The sequence below is a fragment of the Mus caroli genome, unplaced genomic scaffold (genome assembly GCF_978045245.1).
Source record: "Mus caroli unplaced genomic scaffold, Mus_caroli_1 scaffold_9, whole genome shotgun sequence".
NCBI lineage: Eukaryota > Metazoa > Chordata > Mammalia > Rodentia > Muridae > Mus > Mus caroli.
The window spans coordinates 68,237,008-68,264,509 of NW_028227264.1; the positions used below are offsets into that span (position 1 = coordinate 68,237,008).

General features: G+C 45.3%; 1 protein-coding gene across 18 annotated transcripts in view; it reads left to right on the top strand.

The window, feature by feature from the left end:
- Positions 1-27,502, top strand: part of Ank3 (ankyrin 3) — a 632,326-nt gene that overhangs the window by 577,694 nt on the left and 27,130 nt on the right. For 8 of the 18 annotated variants that reach the window (XM_029482226.2, XM_029482228.2, XM_029482229.2 and 5 more), the window contains 10 exons: positions 41-252; positions 2,405-2,612; positions 4,071-4,167; positions 4,813-5,041; positions 5,655-5,780; positions 6,603-6,725; positions 8,457-8,538; positions 20,672-20,746; positions 24,841-24,972; positions 26,152-26,295. In XM_029482226.2, coding sequence (XP_029338086.1) covers positions 41-252; positions 2,405-2,612; positions 4,071-4,167; positions 4,813-5,041; positions 5,655-5,780; positions 6,603-6,725; positions 8,457-8,538; positions 20,672-20,746; positions 24,841-24,972; positions 26,152-26,295 — 1,428 coding nt within the window. Of the gene's footprint in view, positions 1-40; positions 253-2,404; positions 2,613-4,070; positions 4,168-4,812; positions 5,042-5,654; positions 5,781-6,602; positions 6,726-7,171; positions 7,199-8,456; positions 8,539-12,396; positions 20,062-20,671; positions 20,747-24,840; positions 24,973-26,151; positions 26,296-27,502 lie in introns of all 18 variants that reach the window. The other 10 variants (XM_085842862.1, XM_085842863.1, XM_085842865.1 and 7 more) reach the window with 2 other exon arrangements.

The window sequence follows — 27,502 nt, forward strand, 5'->3', positions numbered from 1 at the left end:
AAAGGTGCACTCATGGTTTCTTGTTCTTTCTGTCTTCTAGAACTCGACAGCCCGGAAGAGTTGGGTACAAAGCGCATCTGCAGAATTATCACAAAGGATTTCCCCCAGTATTTTGCCGTGGTTTCCAGGATTAAGCAGGAAAGCAACCAGATCGGTCCTGAGGGTGGGATTCTGAGCAGCACCACCGTGCCCCTTGTCCAGGCCTCCTTCCCAGAGGGTGCCTTAACCAAGAGGATCCGTGTGGGTCTCCAGGTACTGATCCCACAGTGCGTACTTCCTAAGGCCTCTACGAGTGTAGACACCCACAGGCTGCACATCTGACTCTGGAAACATCGCAGTAACTCATCCTTAGCAATCGGCTGTTTGGGGTGAGGGGTGGTGGGGGAGGTTGACTTATCTCAAATGGAAAGCGTTCAGTGTCAAGTCAGCTTACTGGCCGGCCAAACGGAGTTCTGTGTTTTAACAATCTTCTGTTTAAAAGTCTCAGTTGGGGCAGGGGAGACGGCCATTCGGGAACACTTTCTGAGCAAGCATGAGAACTTTGAGTTTGATCCCCTGCTCCCATTTTTGTTGCAGTAATTCTCTCCATCCCAAATATGTCCCAGCAATGACAACACAACTCAGTTAATATGAATACATGCTGTGTGCCTAGATTGGGCAGATCTACTGCTACACTACCACCTTCCACAACTTATGAGACCCCCTTAGAACTTGCAGTTTCTCCAGGCTATGTGCTTCTGCTCCGCTTTTTCTTCTTCTTCCTCCTCTGAGTCTTCTCTCTCTCTCTCTTCCATTCTCTCCTTCTTCTCTCTCTCCACCTTCCCTTTTAGCTGCCCAATCGTCAGCTCTCCTTTATTAAGGTGGGAAGCAGGTTTACAGGAAATCACCTGAGTGCTGACTCACTCCTTGTTCGAAACCACATCAAATGTTGATGAAATCAACATCAAATATAATTAGTCCCAGAGCTATCCACCAGACATTTTTTTAAAAGCAAGGTATGGTGGTGGCATGCCCTGGGTATGGGGGAAGAGAAGACACAGGATGAGCCCAGGCAGTCTTGACAAGCTGACAGCTCCAGATTCTGTGAAAGACCTCCTCTCTGAAAAGAAGGTGGAGAGCTCTTAAGGAAGGTGCTTGAGGATCTCTGGCCTCTGCATACAAGTGCATACGAGCACACACATGCATAGTCTCTGTTGGTTTTCTTTTAGAGGATGCCCCTCTCATCATGAGTTCTTGGTCTTTGTGCATGAGGCAGTATACTGGAGTTTGGTCTATAACATGTGGCTCTGCCCAGAAACCTGCAAGCGTTCACAGTTGTACTTAAGTACTTCATAAATGCTGGACTGGAAATCTTAGCAAAAACAATCTCTCTCACATTCACTCGTTTCAGTTTGTTTAGTCTTTGATGCTTCCCCCCACCCCCTTTATTGAATAGGATAAACTGAAAGCAATGAAATGATCATTTTATTGATAATGTAGTAATTAAAATACGGTCACTAAAAGTTGATCTGAACATCAGCTTTTCATTGTGAGGCCCGAATGTCATTACGGGAATTGGGGTGGGGGAACCCTGTGGGCGGTTGATAAAACACTCTGAATGCTCCCTTCACCGGACTCTGTTGAGCCACTATACCAGACTCCAAAGACATTCAGTGGAATTGGTTGGGCCTGGTTGACTAGAATCCATACCTTCTGGATTATATATTGGTCCTTACCTCTGAGAGTCTCACTTTTCATTTATTTATTTATTTATTTTTGTACAAGGTGATTTTGTGAGTCATAGTAGTGGATCCTGTACAGGGTTAGCATATACCAAGGTGTCTTGGCTAGGGCTTTACTGCTATGAACAGACACCAAGGCAACTCTTATAAGGACAACATTTAATTGAGGCAGGCTTACAGGTTCAGAGGTTCAGTTCATTATCATCAAGACAGGAACATGGCAGCATCCAGGCAGACATGGTGCTGGAGGAGCTGAGAGTTCTACATCTTCATCAGAAGGCTGCTAGCAAAATACTCACTTGTAAGCAGCTAGGATGAGGGTCTTAAGCCCACGCCCACAGTGACACACCAACTCCAACAAGGCCACACCTCCCAATAGTGCCACTCTCTGGGCCGAGCATATACAAACCATGACCCCAGGTCTCTCTGCTCTGGATTTTGACTCCTTCTCTTTCCAGCAAGCCAGTAAGATCCGTTCCCCTGAGAGAACGGTTCCCAAGCTCCTCTGTGTTTTCACTCCCCTACCTTCCTGTCACAGTGAGAAAAATGGGTAAGGAGAGAGACACGGTGGCCTCCCACCATTCTCAATTAAAAACTACATCTTCTAATTAAAGATTAAAATAAAATCATAGCAATAAAGTCTACTTTCATTTAAGGTATCTTATTTTCCCTTTTGTGTGTAGGCTCAGCCCGTGCCAGAGGAAACGGTGAAAAAAATCCTTGGGAACAAAGCAACGTTTAGCCCAATTGTCACGGTGGAGCCAAGGAGGAGGAAGTTCCATAAGCCCATCACCATGACCATTCCGGTGCCCCCGCCCTCGGGAGAAGGCGTGTCCAATGGGTACAAGGGGGATGCCACGCCCAACCTGCGGCTCCTCTGCAGCATCACAGGTTCGGTTCTTCCCTGAGGTGATTCCTGTCTGCCTGTGCAGAGATGCTGAGAGGAGAGAAAGAGGAAGGAGTCCTGTATTTTCTTCCATCCTCTCCTTGCTTATCCCAGGAAGGATTTCTATTAGGAACCCGGACTCCTGGTATATTTGAAGCTCAGGGATGTTTCTGATATTTGTGTAGTAGTGGCAGCCCATCCCTTTTAGGATCATTGAGGTGGTATTGACTCAACTGGAGTGCTTATGCTTAGGGAAATGTCCTGGCAACCATGACAGAGGTAAATTGATCCAACAGCAGCCCTTGGTCAAGGGAAATGAATGAGCTTTTGGTGGAAGATCCTCCAGGGTCTGAACGGTTGGGAAGGGTTGAGGATGCCTTGGGTGTCACGCAGGCATGCTCACCAGTACCACACAGTATATATACTACGTGAGCAAGCCTTGGAACACATTTTCTGTGGAGTAACTACAATCCAAACCTCATGGCTCAGCACGTCAAAGGCCCCTGTGGACAAATCTGAGAAACCTGAGTTCAGTACCCAGAACCCGCATAGTAGAACTGAGTCCAACGAGTTCTGACCTACCTACCTACACACACACACACACCCCACAACACACATACAACATACACACAAATGCAAACAGAACTTTAGAATGCAGACCTTCCTGGTTGGTCACTGAGCTCACCTCAAAGATGAACAAAGTGACGTTTTCATCTTCCTAGACTTACTCTCTAATGTCCAGGTCCTCCGTCAATCCTGGAAAAGTGGTACTGTGGCCAGGGATAAAATGAACGGCTTCTTAAACTTGATAATTCCCTACCACACTTAAGAAACAGAGAGAGAGAGGTAGGGGGTAGGGGGGTGAACAATTTGAGAGACTAAGGAGATGGTTCAGTTGGTGAAGTACCTGCTGTGTAAATATGATCCCCACCACCCACTTGTCTATAATTCCAGCACTGGGGGTCAGGAAGAAAGGCAGGCAGATCTCTGAGCTCACCGTGGACCAGCCTAGTTGAAGCAGTGAGCTCCTAATTCAGAGGTAGTCATTGTTTAAAATCTAATGTAGACCATGAAGCAAGACACCCAATGTCTATATCTGGCCTGCAAGTCACGCGCTCACACCCATATACATCCATGAATACACACACACCTGAAGCTCCTGAGTCTTTACAGTGACACACTGGAACGGTGATACACTTAACAAAGTACCCCAAATTCAAACCATCCCTTGTGATCCCGACCAAGAGAAAACAATACATGTATTTGTGGATTCCAGTGAACCCCCAGTTGGCAGGAGAGGGTGTGGCAGAATGCAGAGACAGTCTCCTTTACCACACTGCAGAACCGTTAGCGCTGTAGCTGGCCAGTTAGTGGCTGCCCGAAGAACAGCCTGGTGACTGATGGGCAGTTAGTCTGCGGGGAACCACTTTGTGATAAAGTCACCCTGTCTGTGCTGTCCCCAGGAGGCACCTCACCAGCTCAATGGGAAGACATCACAGGAACAACCCCTCTGACGTTCATAAAGGACTGTGTGTCTTTCACAACCAACGTCTCTGCCAGGTATGCGAGTGGAAGTTCCAGGAGGACCATACAATTCGTTTCTCACTTTTTGGGAAGTGAAAAAAAATGTTGCTTTTCAATACACACATACACACACACACTTATTTATAATTTATACATCATAGATATAATTATATACCATATATAATTATATGTCATATATATCAACATATATATAATTTAAGTTTTTATATACTTAAAATATTTTATCTTATCTATTTTTATATATAAATATATTTGTATATAAATATTATATATATTTAATATATATTTAAATTTATAGGAGAGGATAGAAGATTCTTAATGTTTATTTAGAAAAGTTATTATTGAGAAATAAACTGCCTTTTTCTAGACACAGACCAAGTATCTTTGCCATTTAAATGAGCAATTTTATAATGCTCAATTTAGGCTCCATTAGACTTTGATATTTTTCATCTTATTCCATGATTTGATTATTTTTTGATGTTGGGGATAAACATGCTAAAAAAACCATTTGCTCTACCGGGGGCTCACATTCCCAGCCCCTGATATTCTTCACTGTAAGATCTTTGGGGTTTATTTTTGGACTTTTGTCATTGTTGGGTTTTGTCTTGTTTTGTTTGTTTTTTAATTTTTACACTTTGTGTGTTGTTTTCTTTTCCTCAGATTCTGGCTGGCAGACTGCCATCAGGTGTTAGAGACCGTAGGGCTAGCCTCCCAGCTGTACAGAGAGCTGATATGCGTTCCCTACATGGCCAAGTTCGTTGTGTTTGCCAAAACAAACGACCCGGTGGAGTCCTCGCTGAGGTGCTTCTGTATGACAGACGACAGGGTGGACAAAACCCTGGAGCAGCAGGAGAACTTCGAGGAGGTTGCCAGAAGCAAAGACATTGAGGTAACCTGGGCTACAAGAATGGGCATCTGTCAGCGCAATCCCCAGAGATGGGCTGACCTGGGGGCTGCGGCAGCACACGTTGTACAGAAATGTCAAGGACATTCATGTCTTCTCTTAAAACTCAGAAATGGGTTCATCCTCAAACTATTTAAACGCGCTGGATTCACCTCAGCTGATTAGGAGGTCATGGTAGTGAATCTAAACTACTCTCCACTGTTCTATAGCTGTCTGAATGCTTTTATTTTTGTGGTTCCCTACACGGGACCATAATTTCCCTTTTCCAGACCCAGAGATCATGTGAGTATTGGATAGCCAAAAAAGAAAGATCTCAGTCTATGGAAGGAAGCATTGTCAGGAATTTTCTCTGACATGCTCAAAATTGTTGGAAGAGAAACGTAACCCTGTTGTAAACATGTTTGTAATAATAGCTACTAATTATGGCTGCCGGATTGTACATTCTCAGACGTATTTTCATCGCAAACAACCCCACAGATGTAAAATGTAAATTTCTCATAATGACATGTCAGACTTTTAATGCTATTTGACTTCAAACCCTCAGTTTTTTCTCTAGGTCAAGTTAACATTCAATTGTATGTTTCTTTTCCTCTGGAAGGTGCTGGAAGGGAAGCCCATCTACGTTGATTGCTATGGAAACCTGGCCCCTCTGACCAAAGGAGGACAGCAGCTTGTTTTTAACTTTTATTCTTTCAAAGAAAACAGACTGCCATTTTCCATCAAGGTAAATCATCTAACATAGACTCTGTATGTTTACCTTTTAAAAGTCCCAAGAGAGTCAACTTTTTAAAAACGATGTATTTAATTTGACCAAATACGACTTAGAGAACAAGGTCAGATTCTGTTCTAATTCCAACAGGGTGAATTTTCAAGCTGGTGAAGCTTTATCATTGGTAAAGGGACATTCATGAATATATATGAATCATACATATATGTACACACATATATTTACATACATACATTTATACAGTATACATTATACACTTATATACACACACATACATATATGTATTGTTTAAATTTAAGGAAATGGAACCCAGCATAGTAGCATATGCCTTTTATGCCAACACTCAAGGAGGCAGAGGCAGAGGCAGATGGTTCTTTGTGAGCTTGGTGCCAGCCTGCTCTACATAGTGAGTTCCGGGCCAATCCAAGTCTATATAGTGAGGCCCTGTCTCAGAATATGCCTAAATGTAATAATTATTTTTAGGGAAGTGTTCATAAAATAAAACAACCCAGAGCAGGATGGACCATGTTTAGTTACCTTGGATTTCTCAGGCCCTCTTCCCCATCTTTTGCGGTTCAGTGTTTCAAACACTGAAACTCTGAGAAGTTAAATTAGTAGGAACACAGAAAATACACATAGCCCAGAATGGCTTATCATATGAGACAAGCGAGTGGCCATCCTATTGGTTAAACCACGAGCTGAGCCTGGGTTCATCCTGGGTTACCATCCTTCCCCCTCTATGAGCTCTCAATAAAACAAACCTTGCATGGACGAGAACCAGTCTCTTTGTGTAATCATCAGTTATCCAAATCCTTTTAGATCAGAGACACCAGCCAAGAGCCCTGCGGCCGCCTGTCTTTCCTGAAGGAGCCAAAGACAACAAAGGGATTACCCCAAACGGCTGTTTGCAACTTAAATATTACTCTGCCGGCTCATAAAAAGGTATCTTTTAAAACTGGTTTGTTTCCACTTTTCCCCTACCCCTGGTCTCGGGGCAGTGGGCCGTTGGTATGTAATTAAGGAATGCTTTGTGACACTCCAAAAGCCCCTGAAACTCGAGTCGTGTTAGTCTCTGTTAGTCTCTGTGTGTAGTTGATGTCCTGTTGCTATGGTGTCCTGTTCCTACGAGTCTGTATGATGGCATTCTCTGTGGATTGCTTCCGCTGGTAGTCCGTAGATCTTTATGCTTCCGAATGATTGTCACGCATTAATCTGCCTTGGGTGTATGGTCCGAGATGCTGTTTTTATTGGCTTCTCTTGCTTTGCTTTGCTCTCTAAATCAGCTTGCCTTGTGTGCTCCTACTCAGTCCTTCTCATATCCTGACACTGTTTTCCCTGCTGTCCATTATAATATTCCTTGTCTCTGCAATGCATCTTGGGACCAAAAGGAGACAGAGTCAGATCAAGATGACGAGGTAATTTGAACACTTCTGCTCTTATTCTATCCGAGGTAGACTAGATGTCGGATATGCGCGGAAAAGCTTGCAGCGGGCTCAGGTGTGGGAACAGCCTAAATGATCTTGTGCATCTTAGCCGATCCTGAGGCAGAGTTAGCTTTCTTTAATGTGGCTCACTCTTCCTCGCTGTGCATGTAGGGGTGCTTCAGCGCATTCTGCAAAAAATAATAATAATAAAATAATGATAGCCAGTAAAAAGACCTGGAACCACTAAAGCATTTTTAAACATGACAGATTGCCATGCACCAACTTAATATTAAGTTTCCTGGGGCATATTTCACTGCCCACTGCCATCTGGCTGTTATGCTGTCACTTGTAACTCAAGACCTTGGTTATCATATGGGATTGCGTTGTACAAATCAACTATGTCTTATGTATGTAAAAATATTTTCTAACCAACTGCAGATAGACATTTTGCCAGTCCAACTAAAGAATTTATCTTGGCCCTTTTTAAGAAAAGGATTTTCTTTTTAAAATTATGTGTATATGTGTTTATGTGTGGGTGTGCGGACACGAGTACAGTGCCTGTGGAAGCCAGGAGAGGATATCTCTCACACACACACACACACACACACACACACACACACACAGAGGAGATTGTAAGCTGATGGATGTGGGTGTCGGACCCAACCTCAGGTCCTTTGCAAGATCAGTATGCCCACTTAACCTCTGCCCCATGGATCCAGCCCCGTCTTGGCCATTTTCTTTAAAACAGTACCATTGTTCAGTTTTGTAAGAGATTTTCCTGTTATCTCCATGTATTCCTGTAAGCTATTGATATTCAGATTTTTTAAAAGCCCATGTCCCAATAATAACGCTCACAACGGCCAGCAAGGCCATCCACCTGTTTTGGGGCTCCTCATCTCTGCTACGTGCCTGTCACCAGTACCCACGATGGCTATCGGAATGATGCTTTCTGTACCTTGTAGTGAGCGTGCTCTGTGATATGTGTGTGTGTTTTCAAGATAACGAACCGGGGGAGGAGAGGACGCTCACCATTCACCCTTTGTAGTCCTCTGTAGTCTGCTGTGTGGGTGTGCCTTTATCTGCTGAGGCACAGTCATGTGGTTGAGAGTTCAGGGCGGGGCTTGTAGAATCCCCAGGGGAAACGGAGTGCCTAAGGCTGAGCCAGCCATGACCATCCCATCCAGGGAAATGTTTCAGGGTTCGAGGTGTCGTGGAGAAGGTGGAAACGGTGTCTTCTCTTCTCTTTCAGGCTGAGAAGGCAGACAGACGCCAGAGCTTTGCTTCCTTAGCTTTACGTAAGCGCTACAGCTACTTGACTGAACCCAGCATGAGTGAGTTTCCTGACACGTCCACTAATCTATGTCGATTTTTATCAGAAGAAGAGACATTTTTTCTATATATGCTAAATTCTGGTGTCATTTGGGGGAAAAACAAACAAACAAACAAACAAGATACCCTGAACCAATTGCCTACAGAGAAATTTCATAAGCCCGTTATGAAATTTAACGTGCCGTGCATCATAGGTCCAGATCCCCCAAGTCAAAGCTGCAAGTGAATTTCTGTTCTTGAAGTTAGTCATGAACTCTTGTATTTATAAATGGTTTTGTCTTGTATTTTTTTTTCCCACTTTGAAAGCCTTGCTTTGACTTTGGCGATTGTTAATATGCTCACAGATAAATACTGGTGTTCTTTTGAATGCATGCTTGAAAGGGAAGGTGCGTATTTACTTCTGTATATTTGTGGTGGCACAGGTGACGGCTAGGTTCTTTTGTCATCTGTTCTCTTACTAGACCTGGACCATGGCATCCTCCTCCTGTGAGGCTCATGTTCTATCTTCTGAGGGTAACACTAGTTTATGGCCTTCTACCTCACTTCCCAACTCTCCTGCCTTCTGTTGAAAATCTCATTTCTAAGGCTGTTGTTGGGCTAGGCTGGGAAAGTTCCTTGGTCCTAGTGGTTGAATTTACTCGTAACTGGCTCTCAAGGGCTCGTAACTGACTGGCACAGCGGTTATAAGTCAATTTGGTCACACTGTCTTTCTCTACCACTTCCTCCCTTGTGGTTGCAGTATGCAACCTATGGTCATCATATTGAGATGAAAATACTTTGTCGTGGATCACTGACTCCTAGATATTCACACTTATGTTCCCAGAGGCTCAGGGATGGAACAGTAGGAGTCATAGTGTTGGCTTCTCCCTCTTCTTCTTCTGGGTTCTGTGGGCAGCGTGCATATGACACAGAAGGAAATGGCTCCACCATGTGTCACAGTACATTTGACTCTGAAGTTTGTAAGGGAAGTTTTTGTATTCAGATTCAAAATGTGGAATAGAAGAGAAACAAGAGAAACATAGGTAGAAAGCCTATTGTTTTCTTGAATAGTCCCTCAGACCTAAGTTTTCCACCCCAGCAGACACAGCTCTTTTCTTCCAGAAGCAGCAGTTGGAAACTCATTGTGATAGAGAACAGGGAAGTGGACCTTCCCTGTAGCTCGTTGGTTTTTCAGTCAAGTCAATTGGGTGTAACTCTGGGCTATAGTTTTTCTTTTTGAGACCCTCACAAGATAGTTGTTGGGAGTCCCTAGGATGGCATTCTTGGCTTTGGAGAGGCTTGTTGAAGACACTACATTAATTAGGTCAGAGGCAGGCCATATTGCCCTACTCTGTCCACAAGGTGTCATTTGTTTGGAACACCTGAAATATAAGCCCCAGTGTGTCCTGGGTGAATTTGCCTTGCACACACACAAGTGTTGCTATCTGGCTTTGTCTGCTAGGTCTGTCAGCTTATCTTTGACTTCTGGCAGAAGGAAAGGGCTTTGGTTTGCTTTTTTTGTCTGTTTTGTGACAGGGGACATGGAGAAGTGGAACAGAAGGGTAAGAAAGGACTAAGAGAAAGACCGTAAGGGAAAGGCCCCAGCCCAGCCCCTGAAGGTGTTAAATTCTAAATGAATTACACTTTTCCCCCATCCTTCTGGCCTGGTTGTTAAGTGCTGAACCAACCAGAATTGGCCATGCTCACAGAGGATGTCAGGAAGTGGGTATCACTAAAACATAAAATGTATATCCACGTGGTCATTTGGTGGCTCCTTTCAAAGTTTTAAACCATAGGGGTACTTCAAGAGGACTTCTCATCAGGGTCTGCAGAAATGGCTCAGTGATTACTGCTTTTGCAGAGGACCTGAGTTCAGGTCCCAGCACTTATGTCAGACAGCTCACCACAGCCCATCACTCCAGCTTCAGAGGGATATAACATCCTCTTCTGGACTTTACAATACCTGCACTGAGGTTATTGAATTGAAGGCATCACCAAGCCACAGGCCTACAGTATGCCCTTTCCCACGGGGCCAAGCATTAGGGTGTTTTGCCCATGTAAGGTCCCCTTAGTGCTTCTGCGTTTAGTAAGGGATGAAGGAGGCTCTCGTGCCCTCGGCATGCCCCACTGTCACCATAAACTGTTGCCTTTTTTGGGACAAGACTGTACTCATCTCTGGCGTGGGACATATGTTAGCCCTTGGCAGGCATTGCAAACCTGAAACCACAGTGATTGGCTTTATTTACGGAAGCAGCGATGGCTAAGCTTGCATGTGTAGTGCCCCATGTGCGCCCACCTCATGTGTGGGTTTCTTGCCTGTTGTGGGAAGAATGTTGGTATACGTTGGTATCATCAGGTCCATTTTTCCTCATGGCTGTTGCACGTTTATGAATTAGCGATTATGAATTCGTAATAAGTATGATAAATATTCTAGAGCGGCACCAGTACTGATTCCTTTGCATTTGGGAAACATGTTATGTTTGTGTCTTAGGGCACTGTAGGTACTTGATATACAGGGTCTTCAAAAATATCTATGCTCTTTTAGATTCCCCCCCATGATACCTTTTGAGAGTCAACAATACTATGGGGGTAAAGCTATAAATTATGTTCTCCTTATAATAAGCAAGCCCCAGACACAGATTCTTCTGTAGATCTATTTAATAATGTATCACACCATTGCCCCAAATCTCAAAAGGTACCAAGACTTCACGACTCATGGAAAAAGTGTACTCTTCTTTCCAATTGTTCTTGAGAAAGTATTTCTGGACATTCTATATATATACTGTGCATAATAATACTGCTTTAAACTGTATTACCTTCCTGGCTTGTTTGCCACGATGAACCGCGCATGATCAGATGTTTTCAGTTGCTTTGCTTGCTCTGGTAACCATGAACATACTTTCTGTTTTTTTCTGCGCCCCCCTTTTTGTATGTATGTACACATGCATTTTAAATATCATTTCATACCACATTTTCTCTCCCCCCCCCCCATCAAAAGGAATATACTGCATGGAAGAGAGTCAATGCAAACATTCCTTTTTCATTGTTTTAAGTTTGTGGTTGACAGCTATGACTCAGACAATTTCTTGCTCTTATTGGCTTTTTTACGGGTGTGAAAACAATACCACGTTGTGCATGGAAGAAACAGATTTAAAAATTCCAGTGGCTTCACGGTTTGCACACCAGTTGCCTGTCTCTTACCAGTTACCTTGGAACTCTGCATGATCAAGCTTGAGTGGTTTCTTTTTTTTTTTTTTTCTGGAAAGGGAAACAAACTAAACCAAAACAAAACAAAACCAAACCAAGTTTCAAATATTTAGCGTGTGGGTTCACATACTGAAATGGTTCTAACAAGGTGCAATCAATGGTGGATGAGCCGTAGCAGAGGGGACATTCGAGAATCTTAAGACGCTGCCTGTGGTTGCACAAAGCAGACATGTACGTGAACAGGCAAAACAGAACGCTTGCTGCTATTGCTAACCCAGCACATGAGAAAGTCAATAGGATGTAAGGAGGCGTTTTCCACTGTTCCCCTTCTGTCTGTCTGCACTTGGCCCGTGTTCCTCCTTTGCATCATTGGCCTGTTTGGCTGCTCTGTGTCCTCCCTGTGTCTCATTCCACTCCCCAGTTCTTTTACCTGGTCATCAGACCCCTCATGTTCCTCCATATATTTTTTTTCTCTTTCGCTCAAAAATCATTTTTTTTCTTATTTTGCCTCCCCCATCCCAAATCATGCAAACAACTGTACTTGCTTCTGCGATATTTCAAAGTTTACTGACCAATTTTTTTTCTCTGGTCTCTCTGTTTCTCAACCATTTTTGTTGATTTTTATTTATTTATTTATTTATTTTTGTGTTTGATTTTCATTTTAAAAATTTAAGAAACAGTTGAACGGAGTTCAGGAACAGCAAGATCCCTCCCCACCACTTATTCACACAAGCCATTCTTTTCTACAAGACCATACCAGTCCTGGACCACAGCTCCAATCACAGTGCCCGGGCCGGCCAAGTCAGGCTCCTTATCCAGCTCTCCCTCTAACACGCCGTCAGCTTCTCCGTTAAAATCCATATGGTCTGTCTCGACGCCTTCTCCGATCAAATCCACGTTAGGCGCCTCAACTACATCTTCAGTCAAATCCATTAGTGATGTGGCGTCTCCTATTAGATCTTTCCGGACAGTTTCTTCGCCAATAAAAACGGTGGTGTCGCCGTCTCCGTACAATCCCCAGGTTGCCTCTGGTACCCTTGGGAGGGTTCCCACCATCACAGAGGCCACACCCATAAAGGGGCTGGCTCCCAACTCAACTTTCTCCTCTCGAACTTCTCCTGTGACGACCGCAGGGTCTCTGTTGGAGAGGTCCTCCATCACCATGACACCCCCTGCCTCCCCCAAATCAAACATCACTATGTATTCCTCAAGCTTGCCATTTAAGTCCATTATCACATCAGCGACACCACTGATCTCTTCCCCTTTAAAGTCAGTGGTGTCTCCGACCAAGTCTGCAGCTGATGTCATCTCAACAGCTAAAGCTACGATGGCATCGTCTCTCTCCTCCCCCTTAAAGCAGATGTCCGGACATGCAGAGGTAGCGCTAGTCAATGGGTCTATTTCTCCTCTGAAGTACCCTTCGTCTTCAGCTTTAATTAATGGATGCAAAGCCACTGCCACATTACAGGACAAAATTTCTACAGCCACAAACGCTGTGAGCTCGGTGGTGAGCGCAGCCTCTGACACGGTAGAGAAAGCGCTCTCTACCACAACAGCCATGCCCTTTTCCCCACTCAGGTCGTATGTTTCTGCAGCCCCCACGGCTTTCCAGTCCCTTAGAACTCCCTCTGCAAGTGCACTGTACACCTCCCTCGGGTCTTCGATAGCTGCTACTACCTCATCTGTAACTTCATCAATAATCACAGTGCCAGTATACTCGGTAGTCAATGTTTTGCCAGAACCAGCACTGAAGAAACTCCCAGACTCTAACTCGTTCACCAAGTCGGCAGCGGCTTTGCTGTCGCCCATTAAAACATTGACTACGGAGACACGCCCTCAGCCCCATTTCAATCGAACTTCATCTCCAGTCAAGTCGTCTCTGTTCCTGGCATCCTCGGCCCTTAAGCCATCAGTACCGTCTTCTTTATCTTCCAGCCAAGAGATCTTAAAGGATGTGGCCGAGATGAAGGAGGATCTCATGAGGATGACTGCCATACTGCAGACGGACGTGCCAGAGGAGAAGCCATTCCAAACCGACCTCCCCAGAGAAGGGAGAATAGACGATGAAGAACCTTTCAAAATCGTTGAGAAAGTGAAGGAAGACTTAGTCAAAGTCAGTGAGATACTCAAAAAGGATGTGTGTGTCGAGAGCAAAGGGCCACCCAAGTCCCCGAAGAGTGACAAAGGACACTCTCCAGAGGATGACTGGACAGAATTTAGTTCTGAGGAAATACGAGAAGCCAGGCAGGCTGCGGCCAGTCACGCCCCGTCCCTGCCCGAGAGAGTACATGGGAAGGCCAACCTCACTAGAGTCATAGACTACCTGACCAATGACATCGGGAGCAGCTCACTGACCAACTTAAAGTACAAGTTTGAAGAGGCTAAGAAGGATGGAGAGGAGAGACAGAAGAGGATTTTAAAGCCAGCCATGGCTTTGCAGGAACATAAACTCAAAATGCCGCCGGCCTCCATGAGGCCTTCCACCTCTGAGAAGGAATTGTGCAAGATGGCTGACTCTTTTTTTGGAGCAGATGCCATCCTAGAGTCTCCCGATGACTTTTCCCAGCATGACCAAGATAAAAGTCCCTTGTCTGACAGTGGCTTTGAAACCCGGAGTGAGAAAACGCCCTCGGCCCCGCAAAGTGCCGAGAGCACAGGCCCTAAGCCATTATTTCATGAAGTCCCCATCCCCCCTGTCATCACAGAGACAAGAACTGAAGTGGTCCATGTGATCAGAAGCTATGAGCCCTCTACTGGAGAGATCCCCCAGTCCCAGCCAGAGGACCCCGTGTCTCCCAAGCCTTCCCCTACATTTATGGAGTTGGAACCAAAACCTACCACCTCTAGCATCAAGGAAAAAGTAAAAGCATTTCAGATGAAAGCCAGTAGTGAGGAAGAGGACCACAGTCGGGTTCTAAGCAAAGGCATGCGTGTCAAAGAAGAGACTCACATCACCACGACCACCAGGATGGTGTATCACTCCCCTCCTGGTGGCGAGTGCGCCTCCGAAAGGATTGAGGAGACCATGTCAGTCCATGACATCATGAAGGCCTTTCAGTCCGGGCGAGACCCTTCCAAAGAGCTGGCAGGGCTGTTTGAACACAAGTCGGCCATGTCTCCAGATGTTGCCAAGTCTGCTGCTGAGACCTCAGCCCAGCACGCAGAGAAGGACAGCCAAATGAAACCCAAACTGGAGCGCATTATAGAAGTGCACATCGAAAAAGGTAACCAAGCCGAACCCACTGAAGTCATTATTAGAGAGACCAAAAAGCATCCCGAGAAGGAAGTGTCTGTGTATCAGAAAGACTTATCCCGGGGAAATATTAACTTAAGAGATTTTCTGCCAGAGAAACACGATGCTTTCCCCTGCCCCGAGGAGCAGGGTCAGCAAGAAGAAGAAGAGCTGGCAGCCGAAGAGTCCTTGCCTTCTTATCTGGAATCCTCCAGAGTAAACACTCCAGGGTCCCAAGAAGAAGATAGCCGCCCTAGTTCCGCACAGCTCCTGTCCGATGACTCTTATAAAACACTGAAGCTTTTGAGTGAGCACTCCGTAGAGTATCATGACGATGAGTTGTCAGACCTAAGAGGGGAGTCTTACAGGTTTGCTGAGAAAATGCTTCTCTCAGAAAAGCTAGATGTGTCTCACTCTGATACCGAGGAGTCGGGGACAGACCATGCAGGACCCCCTAGCTCAGAGTTACAGGGGTCTGATAAGCGATCCAGAGAAAAAGTAGCCACTGCCCCCCCAAAAGAAATCCTCTCCAAAATCTATAAAGATGTGTCTGAAAATGGGCTAGGGAGAGTGTCTAAAGATGAGCATTTTGAGAAACTGACAGTGTTGCACTACTCGGGCAACGTCAGTGGTCCCAAGCATGCCATGTGGATGCATTTGTCTGAGGACAGACTAGACAGAGGTAGAGAGAAGCTGATGTATGAAGATAGGGTGGACAGGACCGTGAAGGAGGCGGAAGAGAAGTTGACTGAAGTGTCGCAGTTTTTTCGTGACAAAACTGAGAAGCTAAACGATGAACTGCAGTCCCCGGAGAAAAAGCCACGCCCCAAAAATGGCAAGGAATACTCCTCCCAGAGTTCCACCAGCAGTAGCCCCGAGAAAGTGTTAACGGAGCTGTTGGCATCCAACGATGAATGGGTTAAGGCCAGGCAGCGTGGCCCGGATGGACAAAGTGTCCCTCAGGCTGAGGACAGGAAGGCACCCAGTAGGTCCAACAGCCCTGAGAAGAGGGTCCCTATCCAACAGAGCGAGGATGGCCAGCCTCCAGAGGAAGCCAAAAGAACTGTCGTTGCTCAGAGCAGGGGACAAGAAGGACCCCAGTCTGGATTTCAGCTCAAACAATCTAAACTCAGTTCCATTAGATTAAAATTTGAACAAGGGGCACGTGCCAAAAGTAAGGATCCACCTCACGAGGAGAAACATCTGGACGGGCCGTCCCGGATCCCGGTTAAGAAAACTCAAGAAACCAAGCTGCCCACGCACCCAGGTTTTGCTAGAGAAAAACAGCAGAAGGCTGTAGATCCCCTAGAGGAAAGAGTGCCGGTGCAAAATGATGTTACGGTATTCAAAGCCGAGCATGCCCAAAGCAATGAGATCATTGCAAGCAAATCTGGCTCCTGCAATGGCAAAAGCCACAGAACTGAGATGTTAAGTAAGGCAATGCCTGACTTCTTTCCTGAGCAACAGGTTGAAGACTCAGCCTGCCCCATAACATCAGATCTAGAGACCAAGGGACCGTGGGACAGAAAGGTCTTTAGAACATGGGAAAGTTCTGGGGCCAATAACACTAAGGCCCAGAAAGAACAACTCTCCCATGTGCTTGTTCACGATATAAGAGAGAATCACGCTGGTCGACCTGACGATAGTGAGAACGGTGACCCAAAGAGTGAATTTATGTATGTGACTGAGAGAGAACACAAAATGTTAACCAACGGCTCTCTCTCAGAAATTAAGGAAATGAGTGTAAAATCTCCCTCCAAGAAAGTGTTATACAGGGAGTACATTGTTAAAGACGGGGACCCTCCCAGCAGCGCTCTCAACCATCCCCCCAGGAGAAGTGAGAGCTCACTAGCATCTCACATTCCCATCAGGGTCACAGACGAAAGGAGGATGCTGTCGTCAAATATCCCCGATGGGTTTTGTGAGCAGTCAACATTTCCAAAACAAGAACTATCCCCAAGAGTGTCCCGGCCAAGTATGAGCGAAGGGGTAGTTGAGAGCCAGCACTTTAACTCCGTAGACGATGAAAAAGTTACCTATTCCGAGATCAGCAAAGTTTCCAAACATCAGAGTTACCTAGCTCTTGATGAAACCGAGACCTCTCCCACCAAATCTCCCGACTCATTAGAGTTTAGCCCAGGGAAGGACTCTCCCTCTAGTGATGTGTTCGACCACGGTTCCGTGGATGGGCTGGAGAAGCCAGAGGGGGGGAAAGAGATCAAAACCTTACCTGTCTATGTCAGCTTCGTGCAAGTGGGGAAACAGTATGAAAAGGAGCTCCAACCAGGAGGTGTAAAAAAGATCATCAGTCAGGAGTGTAAGACGGTACAGGAAGCCAGGGGGACCTTCTATACAGCTAGACAGCAAAAGCAGCCTCCTTCTCCCCAGGGCAGTCCAGAAGACGATACTCTAGAGCAAGTGTCCTTTCTAGACAGCTCTGGGAAGAGCCCTTTGACCCCGGAAACTCCCAGTTCAGAGGAAGTGAGTTACGAGTTCACATCTAAGACGCCAGACTCACTCATAGCTTTTATACCAGGACAACCCAGCCCGATTCCCGAGGTTTCTGAGGAGTCGGAGGAGGAGGAGCCCAAATCAGCCCCACTAAGGCAGGTGACCGTGGAGAAGGAAACAGATCGTGACGTGAGCAAAGACTCTATCCAAAGACCCAAATGTAACCGAGTTGCCTATATTGAGTTTCCCCCTCCTCCCCCGCTGGATGCTGACCAGATGGAATCAGATAAGAAACATCAATATCTCCCCGAAAGGGAGGTTGACATGATGGAGGTCAGCCTTCAGGACGAGTCTGACAAGTACCAGTTGGCCGAGCCAGTCATCCGAGTGCAACCCCCATCTCCAGTCCCTCCCGGTGCCGAGGCCAGTGACTCCAGCGATGATGAATCCTTGTACCAACCAGTCCCAGTTAAAAAATACACCTTCAAGTTGAAGGAAGTTGACGAAGGGCAGAAAGACACGGCGAAGTCCAAAACCGCCGCCACAAAGGCTTCCAACCAGAAAGAGGCAGATGGTAACGGGAGAGAAGGCGAATCTGGCCTTGACTCCCCTCAGAACGAAACAGCTCAAAATGGAAACAATGACCAGTCTGTCACAGAGTGTTCCATCGCGACCACGGCCGAGTTTTCTCACGACACAGATGCCACGGAGATAGACTCTCTGGATGGCTATGACCTACAGGATGAGGATGACGGCCTAACAGAGAGCGACTCTAAACTCCCAAGTCAGACCATAGACACCAAGAAGGATGTTTGGACAGAGGGCATTCTGAAGCCGGCTGACCGCTCTTTCAGTCAGAGCAAACTGGAAGTTATTGAGGAGGAGGAGGGGAAAGTGGGGCTGGACGAAGAGAAACCATCACCTTCTAAAAGCCCATCATCCGACAGAACCCCAGAGAAGGCCGATCCCAAGTCAGGGACCCAGTTTTTCACCCTGGAAGGCAGACACCCGGACAGATCAGTGCTCCCTGATACTTATTTCAGTTACAAAGTTGACGAAGAATTCGCCACTCCTTTTAAAACAGTGGCGACCAAAGGTCTCGACTTTGACCCTTGGCCCAATAACCGAGGGGACAATGAAGTTTTTGACGGTAAATCTCGGGAAGATGACACTAAGCCATTTGGTCTGGCGGTGGACGACCGCTCGCCGGCAACCACCCCTGACACAACGCCAGCCAGAACACCAACTGACGAAAGTACCCCAACTAGTGAGCCTAACCCCTTCCCATTTCATGAAGGAAAAATGTTTGAGATGACTCGCAGTGGTGCAATTGACATGAGCAAGAGAGATTTTGTGGAAGAGAGGCTCCAATTTTTCCAGATTGGTGAGCATACTCCTGAAGGGAAGTCAGGGGCCCAGGGGGAAGGGGATATGGTCACTGATACCCCACAGCCACAGTCAGGGGACACCTCGGTAGACACCAATCTAGAGAGAGATGTAGAGGCACCTTCAGTCGACCCCAACCCCAGCATCCCGAGCAACGGAGAGTGTCAGGAAGGCACAGCCTGTAGTGGCTCTCTGGAGAAGTCTGCAGCTGCCACTAACACCTCAAAAGTTGACCCCAAGTCACGCACGCCTATAAAAATGGGAATTTCTGCATCTACCATGACCATGAAGAAAGAAGGCTCTGGAGAAGTGACAGATAAGACAGAGGCTGTGGTGACCAGTTGTCAGGGGTTAGAAAACGAAATCGTGAAAGAGATCTCGAGTGCACCCAGTAGCCAGGTGGGCATTAGGCCCCAAGAGAAACATGATTTTCAAAAAGATAACTTTAATAACAACAATAATCTGGATGCTTCCACTATGCAGACAGATAACAGCACAAGTCACATAGTTTTGACAGGACGCGCTGCATCCACTTGCACCACAGAGGAAGCTAATCCAGTAAAAGGCTCAGGAAAGAGTCCAGGGACTCAAGGACACTCCAGCAGAGAGTCTCGGAAGGAGCCGATAGGGCTTAGGCGGAAATCCAAGCTTCCTATAAAGGCCACCGCACCAAAAGATGTCTTCCCGCCAAACCATAAGGCAGACAGTAAAACAGGTAAACCGAGGCAGGTTGGTCAATCTGAGAAACACAAAGCCCTTCCTACTTCTTCATGTTTAGATGCCAAGTCCCGAATTCCCGTCAAAAACACACACAGGGAGAACCTAGTTTCAGTCAGAAAAGCATGTGCCACACAAAAGCGAGGGCAGCCAGAGAGAGGCAAGGCCAAACAGCCTCCATCCAAGTTGCCAGTAAAGGTAAGATCCACCCGTGTCATCGTCACCACCACCAACACCACCACCACCACTACCACCACCACCACCACCGTTAAAGTTACAGGAAGTCAGCTTAAGGAGGTATGTAAACATCCCATTGAATATTTTAAGGGAATTAGTGGCGAGACCCTAAAACTTGTGGACCGCCTCACTGAAGAAGACAAAAAGATGCAATCGGAGTTGTCTGATGAGGAGGAAAGTACCTCAAGGAACACGTCGTTGTCCGAGACTTCCCGGGGCGGCCAGCCTTCAGTTACCACGAAGTCTGCTAGAAATAAGAAAACAGAGGCACCGCCCTTAAAATCAAAGAGAGGAAAGGCCGGCAGTAGGAGGACTGGTGAGAACGAAGGCAGACAGGTTTCTTGAGCTCTCTTTGCTCACGACCTGGAGAAACAGCATAGTCCGTAAACACTTTCCGACTCGTAGACCCTAGTGCATGACCTGTCGTGACTTGCTTGTGGAGTGGTTGAACCGTAGCTTCTCATTCTGTCATCGTCATCTGTGTGTGCTGTCCTAGATCCTCTCCTCTCCTCTCTTAATCCAGCTACACCGTAGAGAGCTAGGGAAGCATGCTTTACACTGGAGTCATCCGAGATGGGAACGGTTTTCTTTTCTCTTGTGCTCGTGGGTATGACTCTGTCAGAGCCAAGGCACAGACTGTCAGATTCCATCGTAGTGGCCGCCGCCCACGCGTGACTCTGTGACCCGTGGCAAGGGGGCAAGCTCGCCAGCATGTTCGATCTCATTACATTCCGAGCATCCATGTAATCTGGCATTCAGCCTGAGGCGGGTGACAGACAAGTTCCTTGCATAGGTGACTAGGACACATCTGAGTACACAGCATTAGTAATGTCAGTCTCTGTAAGATCCGAGTACCGCGAAAAGCAATTTTCCAGTGGCGGGTCTTACCTGGCGATTTGTTTTAATTGAGAAATTGTAAATCGTAGGTCCACAGAGTCCTTGTGAGCGGACGGATATCAGGATGGCAATAGTAGCCGATCACCTGGGACTTAGTTGGACAGGTAAGTCTGTATGCTCCTGAATGAAGCAGGTACCCTCGCCCAATGCCCTTGTCTTCAACACCTGAAAAAAAAAATCATTGTGTCCATCTGTAAACTGTACACACAAGCAAAGAGTAAAGCTTTATCAAGAATTCTACCCACCTGACGATTCCTGATAGCAACTGTACACTCTTAGTGTTTTCTGTATAGATACAATAAGAGGATATAAAGTTACGTCTTATTTTATTTTAAACCCTTTCTTCATGGAGCCATTTCCATAAAAGAATAGTCTTGTATTTGAGGGCACATGCCTTTGGAGCATAAAAGAAAACCCAGCTAAGACTACATAATTAGGATGTTCCATTGTTAAAACTGCACACTTGCCGGGCAGTGGTGGCGCACGCTTTTAATTCCAGCACTTGGGAGGCAGAGGCAGATGGATTTCAGAGTTCAAGGCCAGCCTGGACTACAGAGTTCCAGGATAGCCAGGGTTATACAGAGAAACCCTGTCTCGAAAAAACAAACAAACAAATAACAACAACAACAAAACTGCACTCTTAGCCAATGGCTTGACTACCCCCTGCCCTGGTCTAGGCAGTTGTAGACACGTCTCTTAGCCTCCCTAGACTATGGTATCTACCCAATCACTATGCCTTTAGTGGACTGATGCTTTTAAATGAACTTCCCATTATGCCTAAGGATTTGTTTAAAAGGAAAACCTTGTTTTACTTTGACAACAGAGAACAAATGTTATTTTTGATACTTCTATGAACAAGGAAACAAAGAAATGAAAGCTTTGATTATAACTTAGTTTTTGGAAAAAGAGGTAAGTAAATGAAATAGATGATGATTCGCAAAGGTTCTTGAGTTCTTTTTTTTTTTTTTTGGTTTTTTTGAGGCATGGTTTCTCTGTGTAGCCCTGGCTGTCCTGGAACACACTCTGTAGACCAGGCTGGCCTCGAACTCAGAAATCCGCCTGCCTCTGCCTCCCCAGTGCTGGGATTAAAGGCGTGCGCCACCACACCCGGCTGGTTCTTGAGTTCTATGAAACCATTTACAGTCCAAGTGATGGAAAGGATATACCCAGCCTTGTTTCACATTAGCGAAGTCAAATGTGGGGCTGGATCTACCAAGCAATTAAGCTTTGTAGTGTTGATCCTAACAAGACTCTCAAATCCTGACTCAATCCACAAGAAATTTGAAGTTTCCCAGACTGAATATACTTTTTAAACACACAAACACTCCTCTGAAAATATACAGGAACAAATGCTTCATTTCTTTTATGACTACAGACCATACATAACTAAGCTATTAAAAATGATTAATATTGTGAGACAATGCCGGGGCCTAGCAAACACAGAAGTGGATGCTCACAGTCAGCTATTGGATGGATCACAGGGCCCCCAATGGAGGAGCTAGAGAAAGTACCCAAGGAGCTAAAGGGAACTGCAACCCCATAGGTGGATCATTATTATGAACTAACCAGTACCCCAGAGCTCTTGACTCTAGCTGCATTTGTATCAAAAGATGGCCTAGTCGGCCATCACTGGAAAGAGAGGCCCATTGGACTTGCCAACTTTATATGCCCCAGTACAGGGGAATGCCAGGGCCAAGGAGAGGGGGTGGGTGGGTGGGGGACTGGGGGGGGGAGTGTATTGGGGACTTTTTTGATAGCATTGGAAATGTAATTGAGGAAAATACCTAATAAAAAAATGATTAATATGTCTTTAAGGTCATGATACATATACATGTATACATGTGCATATATATATATATATATATATATATATATATATTGAGCTACTGCATCTGTTCTCGTGCTATACCATTATCAGCTGTTAACCAGGCCATAAGAAACAGAGTCACCATGTTTTTCCTTTATATTCCTCAGACCCACACACACACACACACACACACACACACACACACACTACCATATCACCAAGCCTTCCTTAGTCTCTGCTCTAGATAAGCTGCTAATGGCCAGGGGCTTCCTGGAACTCTGGTATGTCAGATGTCTGAGTGGTCCCCTGAAGGCTGATGGGAGTTAGTAGTGGTTTGCGTGTATAAATATTTCCCTACAAAGTCCATATTAACAACAATTCTGGTTTAGCATGGGTCACTCACCTGAAAATCTACATTCTTTGAGCTGATTTTTGCCTTATTACTGAATACCTGCTAGATTTTCCTTCATATAACAGGACAGTCCTTAGTTTTTTGGCAATGTGACACAAAAGGACCCAGATGAGCTAGAGACAGAGCTCAGTGGCCTGGCATACTCAAACCCTCAGTTCATCTCTAGGACTAGAAAAGAAGAAATAAAATCAGGTCTTCCTGGGTCTGAATAGATGGCTTAGCAGTTAAGAGCACTGGCTGCTCTTTCAGAGGACCCTGGTTCAATCCCCAGCACACATGTGACAGCTCACAACTGACTGTAACTCCAGTTCCAGGAGATGCAACATCCTCAAACCAATGCACATTAAATTAAATTAAATTAAATAGAAAATAAACAAGTCCTCCTGTTCTGATTTTCTCAAAATCAATATTCTTCAGTCTCCCAAGCAATAAATAATGTTTGCTCTTAAAGAAATGGAAGGAGGAATTAAAATTGGAATTTTCTTCTTCAATTAGAACTACTGTATGATCAGTGAAGACTGTTAGAAAAATTACAACATCTAAGCAAACAAAACATAAACGTGTCTCTTGAAACCATCATTAGTAAGCTCTGATCATTAAAATAATCTTCAGATCTGTTTGCAACTAATACATATTTTGTAGTTTTTTTTATATAAAATTAATACCCTCTGATCTTGGTTCTGATGGATAAATAGCATATCAAATTTAGACGTGTGATAACTACTATGCTGAAGATTCACAACTCGGATTTAAGCTTCTGCTGTTGTTAAATGGATTATAAAGAAAAGGACCTGTGCGCACATGTGCTGAGCTAAGTGTTGTGCTGAGGAGGGCTGGTTTCACTTACAGAAACACCTGTTTTATATGATGTCTAACTGTCCGCCATGATCACAGAGAACTTAAAACCTCAATTTCACGTCAGCAGACTTCCTCCTTTTGTTCATCAAGGGGGACACTCGTCAAGTTCACAGTAGTTCTAGTCTGCAGGAGACACCCATGTGTGCAGATCACTTGATAAACCTCCTCATCCAAACACGGGGACTTTTAGGATTTCTGAATGCGTTTTTGCTGAGCTGTCAGAAATGTTGGACAGGAATAGATCTTGGCCAGTCGCTTTCCATGGAAGCATTTCTTCGTGTTTCTTTCTTACAGTAAGGAAAGGAATGCCTGCTTGGTAACTGTACTCTTAAAGAGGTAAACGCTGAAAAGATGTCTCCTTTTCCCAAGTCTCCCTCCATTCATACTGAGCTCACTCCTTCTCCTATGCAGGTTCTAGGGGTCGAGCTCAGACAATCAGGCTTGGTGGCAGGTGCCTTGTACCTGCTAAGCCATCTTGAGGGCCCACATTAAATTCATCTTTCTCTTTACTTGTAAGGTGTTTTTTTTCCCACACAAACAGCTGCAGATCGAGTGTGAGATGCCCCCCACCCCTACCCCAGAGTCATCCCCACCCCTACCCCCAGAGTCATCCCACCCCTACCCCAGAGTCATCCCCACCCCTACTCCCAGAGTCATCCCCACCCCTAACCCCAGAGTCATCTCTTCACCTGAGTGCATGAAACTTGAAGGCATAGCCACTGGAATAGCAAATGAGTAAGACATGCATACAGTAGGGCTACTTAGAGCCACCCGCCTGCTGTCTCAGTGTGTGCTCAGGAGTGGTGTGCCCCCATTTCATCTCATGTGCAGTTGTTCAGTCTGCAAAGAATTTCAGGCCGAATCAACAAAAACCAGCAACATCCTCTCTGTAAACCCCAAGAATCTTTAAAAATGGTTTCTAATGGGAATTTGATTGTAAGTAATTCTCTGAGGAGACCCTCATCACAACCTGCCTGTAAAACCAACTACCATAGGGCAATGCCCAGTGCTTTGGGGTGAGGGCTTTGTGGGAGGAGGAAGGGGAAGGTGTTAGGAACATGACTTTGATGAACTACATGCAAAATAAAATATGCCCCTTCTAACTCTCTCTCTCTTTACAGAGCTGGCAAGGGAACTGAATTTTTCAGTGGATGAAATCAACCAAATACGTGTGGAAAATCCCAATTCTTTAATTTCTCAGAGCTTCATGTTATTAAAAAAGTGGGTGACCAGAGATGGAAAGAATGCCACAAGTATGCTCTAAATTATTTATTTTCATTTTTCAAAACCACAGAGGGTCAATATTTTAGAGAAATCCACTATTGGGCTCATTTTGGGATTGTCCGTGTCCCGTAACTTTATGTAGCAGCAATAGTGGAATTAGCCAAGTATCTAGAGCAGTGGTTCTCAGCCTGTGGGTCGCAAGCCAAACAGAGTCAAAGCCCCTTTCACAGTGGTCACCAAGGCTACCAGAAAACACAAATATTTACATCATGATGATTCACGACAGTAGCAGAATTAGTTATGAAGTAGCTACAGGAACAGTAGTTTGGTTGGGGAGGCCAACACTCCTTGAGGGACGGAATTGAAGGGGCTCAGTCTGGGAAGGTTGAGAACCGCTGCCCTAGCGTGGCGAATTTGATTAGTAAGTGCTGGTGTCCCAGTGTCCTGTGCTTAAGCTTTCTGGAAAGCAAATGGCAGGGAATCATTTGCATTTTGTATGGTACTCTTCCCATACCTTCTAAAAATGGGGGGGAAATTACTAACTCTTATGTCATGGGATGGTCATCAGAAATGGCTTGAAATTACTGCTCTACCCAGGGGCAGGTGTAGAAGGGTACAGTTGGGTACAGAGGAAGATGGGACACAATTAGGGGAACTAGCTAGTTGTAGCCAGCTTGGCCTGGGGCAGTGGAGAAGGCTTTGCTATATAACTGGGTTTGGGTAGGTGGTAGTAATGGGTTTGAGGCACCCAGCCCTCACCCATCACACTGTGGGGTCAATTACTGTGGCTTTGCCTCATCAGCCTGACCTCGGTAGTTTATTAAACTGTTCAGCATGGATATAAGGATGAGATATGGACATTTTGAGAATCAACAGAACATGATGCTGAATTAGATCTCCTAAAGGAGTCCAGATGTTTGAAGACCATCCACCTTGTCACGGTGGGATGAACGCTGAGACCTCCACAGATAGCTTTCAAGTTGGGATTCTTCCCTGGTTCCCTGGGCTATCCAAAGTAGTGGGTGATCTGTGAATAGCTCGAGCCAAGCAGCAGTAAGGGTGGGGCTGGAATGCTAGCACAGCTGCAGAAGCCATAGTTTTGGGTTTTAGTTTGGGTTTTGCTGGGTTAACTTGAAGGCAATAGTATCACTGGGTGGCTCAACCTCTTTTTTCTTTCTTTTTTTTTTTCTTTTTTTCCTCCTCTTCAGCTGATGCCTTAACATCGGTCTTAACGAAGATTAACCGAATAGACATAGTAACCCTGCTGGAAGGACCAATATTTGATTATGGGAATATTTCAGGCACCAGAAGCTTTGCGGATGAAAACAATGTTTTCCATGACCCAGTTGATGGTAATTGAATTTAGTGTTCGTATTTACTTAATCGTCCGATAAAATCAGGAAAACACTGTCGGACAAGGTGACCGCTCAGCTACCACGGGCACTGTGATTTTCTTGACTTAATTCCCCATTTTCATGGCATCTTGGTTAGGCTAGAAGTCTACAGATCAGCATTCTGCTATCAGAGCAAGCTCAGGAAATCTCTTTCTCTGTGTGCGACACAGAGGATAAAACGTGAAAATACAGTCTTTGGAAGAGCTGTTGTTTCTAGTGCTCAGCACACCCAGATGGTAGAAAACTTAATATCTACAAAGCAAACGAATGCTGTCTTTTCATTCGTAAGTGAGATCAAGCCATGAGCCCAGTTTTAAGCAAGTAGGTAATGTGCCGAGCCGCAACACGCTCTGTACTGGCTAGGGTTAATACTGAATCAACTGTGGCAAGCAAGAACCAAGCAACTAGGCATGCACTGGAGAAGACCACCATCATCCCAGATAGCTCAGTCACTTAACATTACATTAGCCTTCTTTGTACCAGTAATTCCTGGGATGGAGAGTAATATTTGATGCGTGGTTCACAAAAGACAGCATTCTTTCTAATTTGGTGAGCACAGAAATCACTGAGAAATCACCTTTCCTTTAGTTTAATTTAACAATCCACTCCTCCATTAAACAAATAGCCCATCGTGGAAGAGCATCAGGGAAAACGTAACAGAAGACAGCCATGTTTTTTGAAACTAGTCCCGTCTCACTTCACAAAAGGGAATCCATCCCCCACAGTGAGGGTTGAATGGAAAATAAGATGTGCCAAGAACAAGAGTAGCCAGCGATACGTGTCTGTTAATTCAAAGGTCAAGAAATATGCTGGTCTTATTTTTCCATATTTAACTGGCAAACATAGGCAAACAAGAGCCAAGAGCTTTTTAAATTCTATGTGTCTCATCAGAAAAGTTGACAGAATCTAAGGAAGTGCCCATTTCCTAAAGGTGAAGTGTATCTGTAATCCGGAAAACATTAATACCATGGATCCTTGGAACACACATGCTCTTGTGAGCCCTGTCTTAGGTGGGAGGCTATATGTTGGGAAAAAATGTATTTGCACTAGATAAATAGGGCAGATTGAGAATTACTGGCAAGTTACAGTTAGAGCATCCTCTACTCTTTATTGGGAAAAGAAAACACAAGTGTGGTTATTCTTGGTTCATTTTCTCTTAACATTG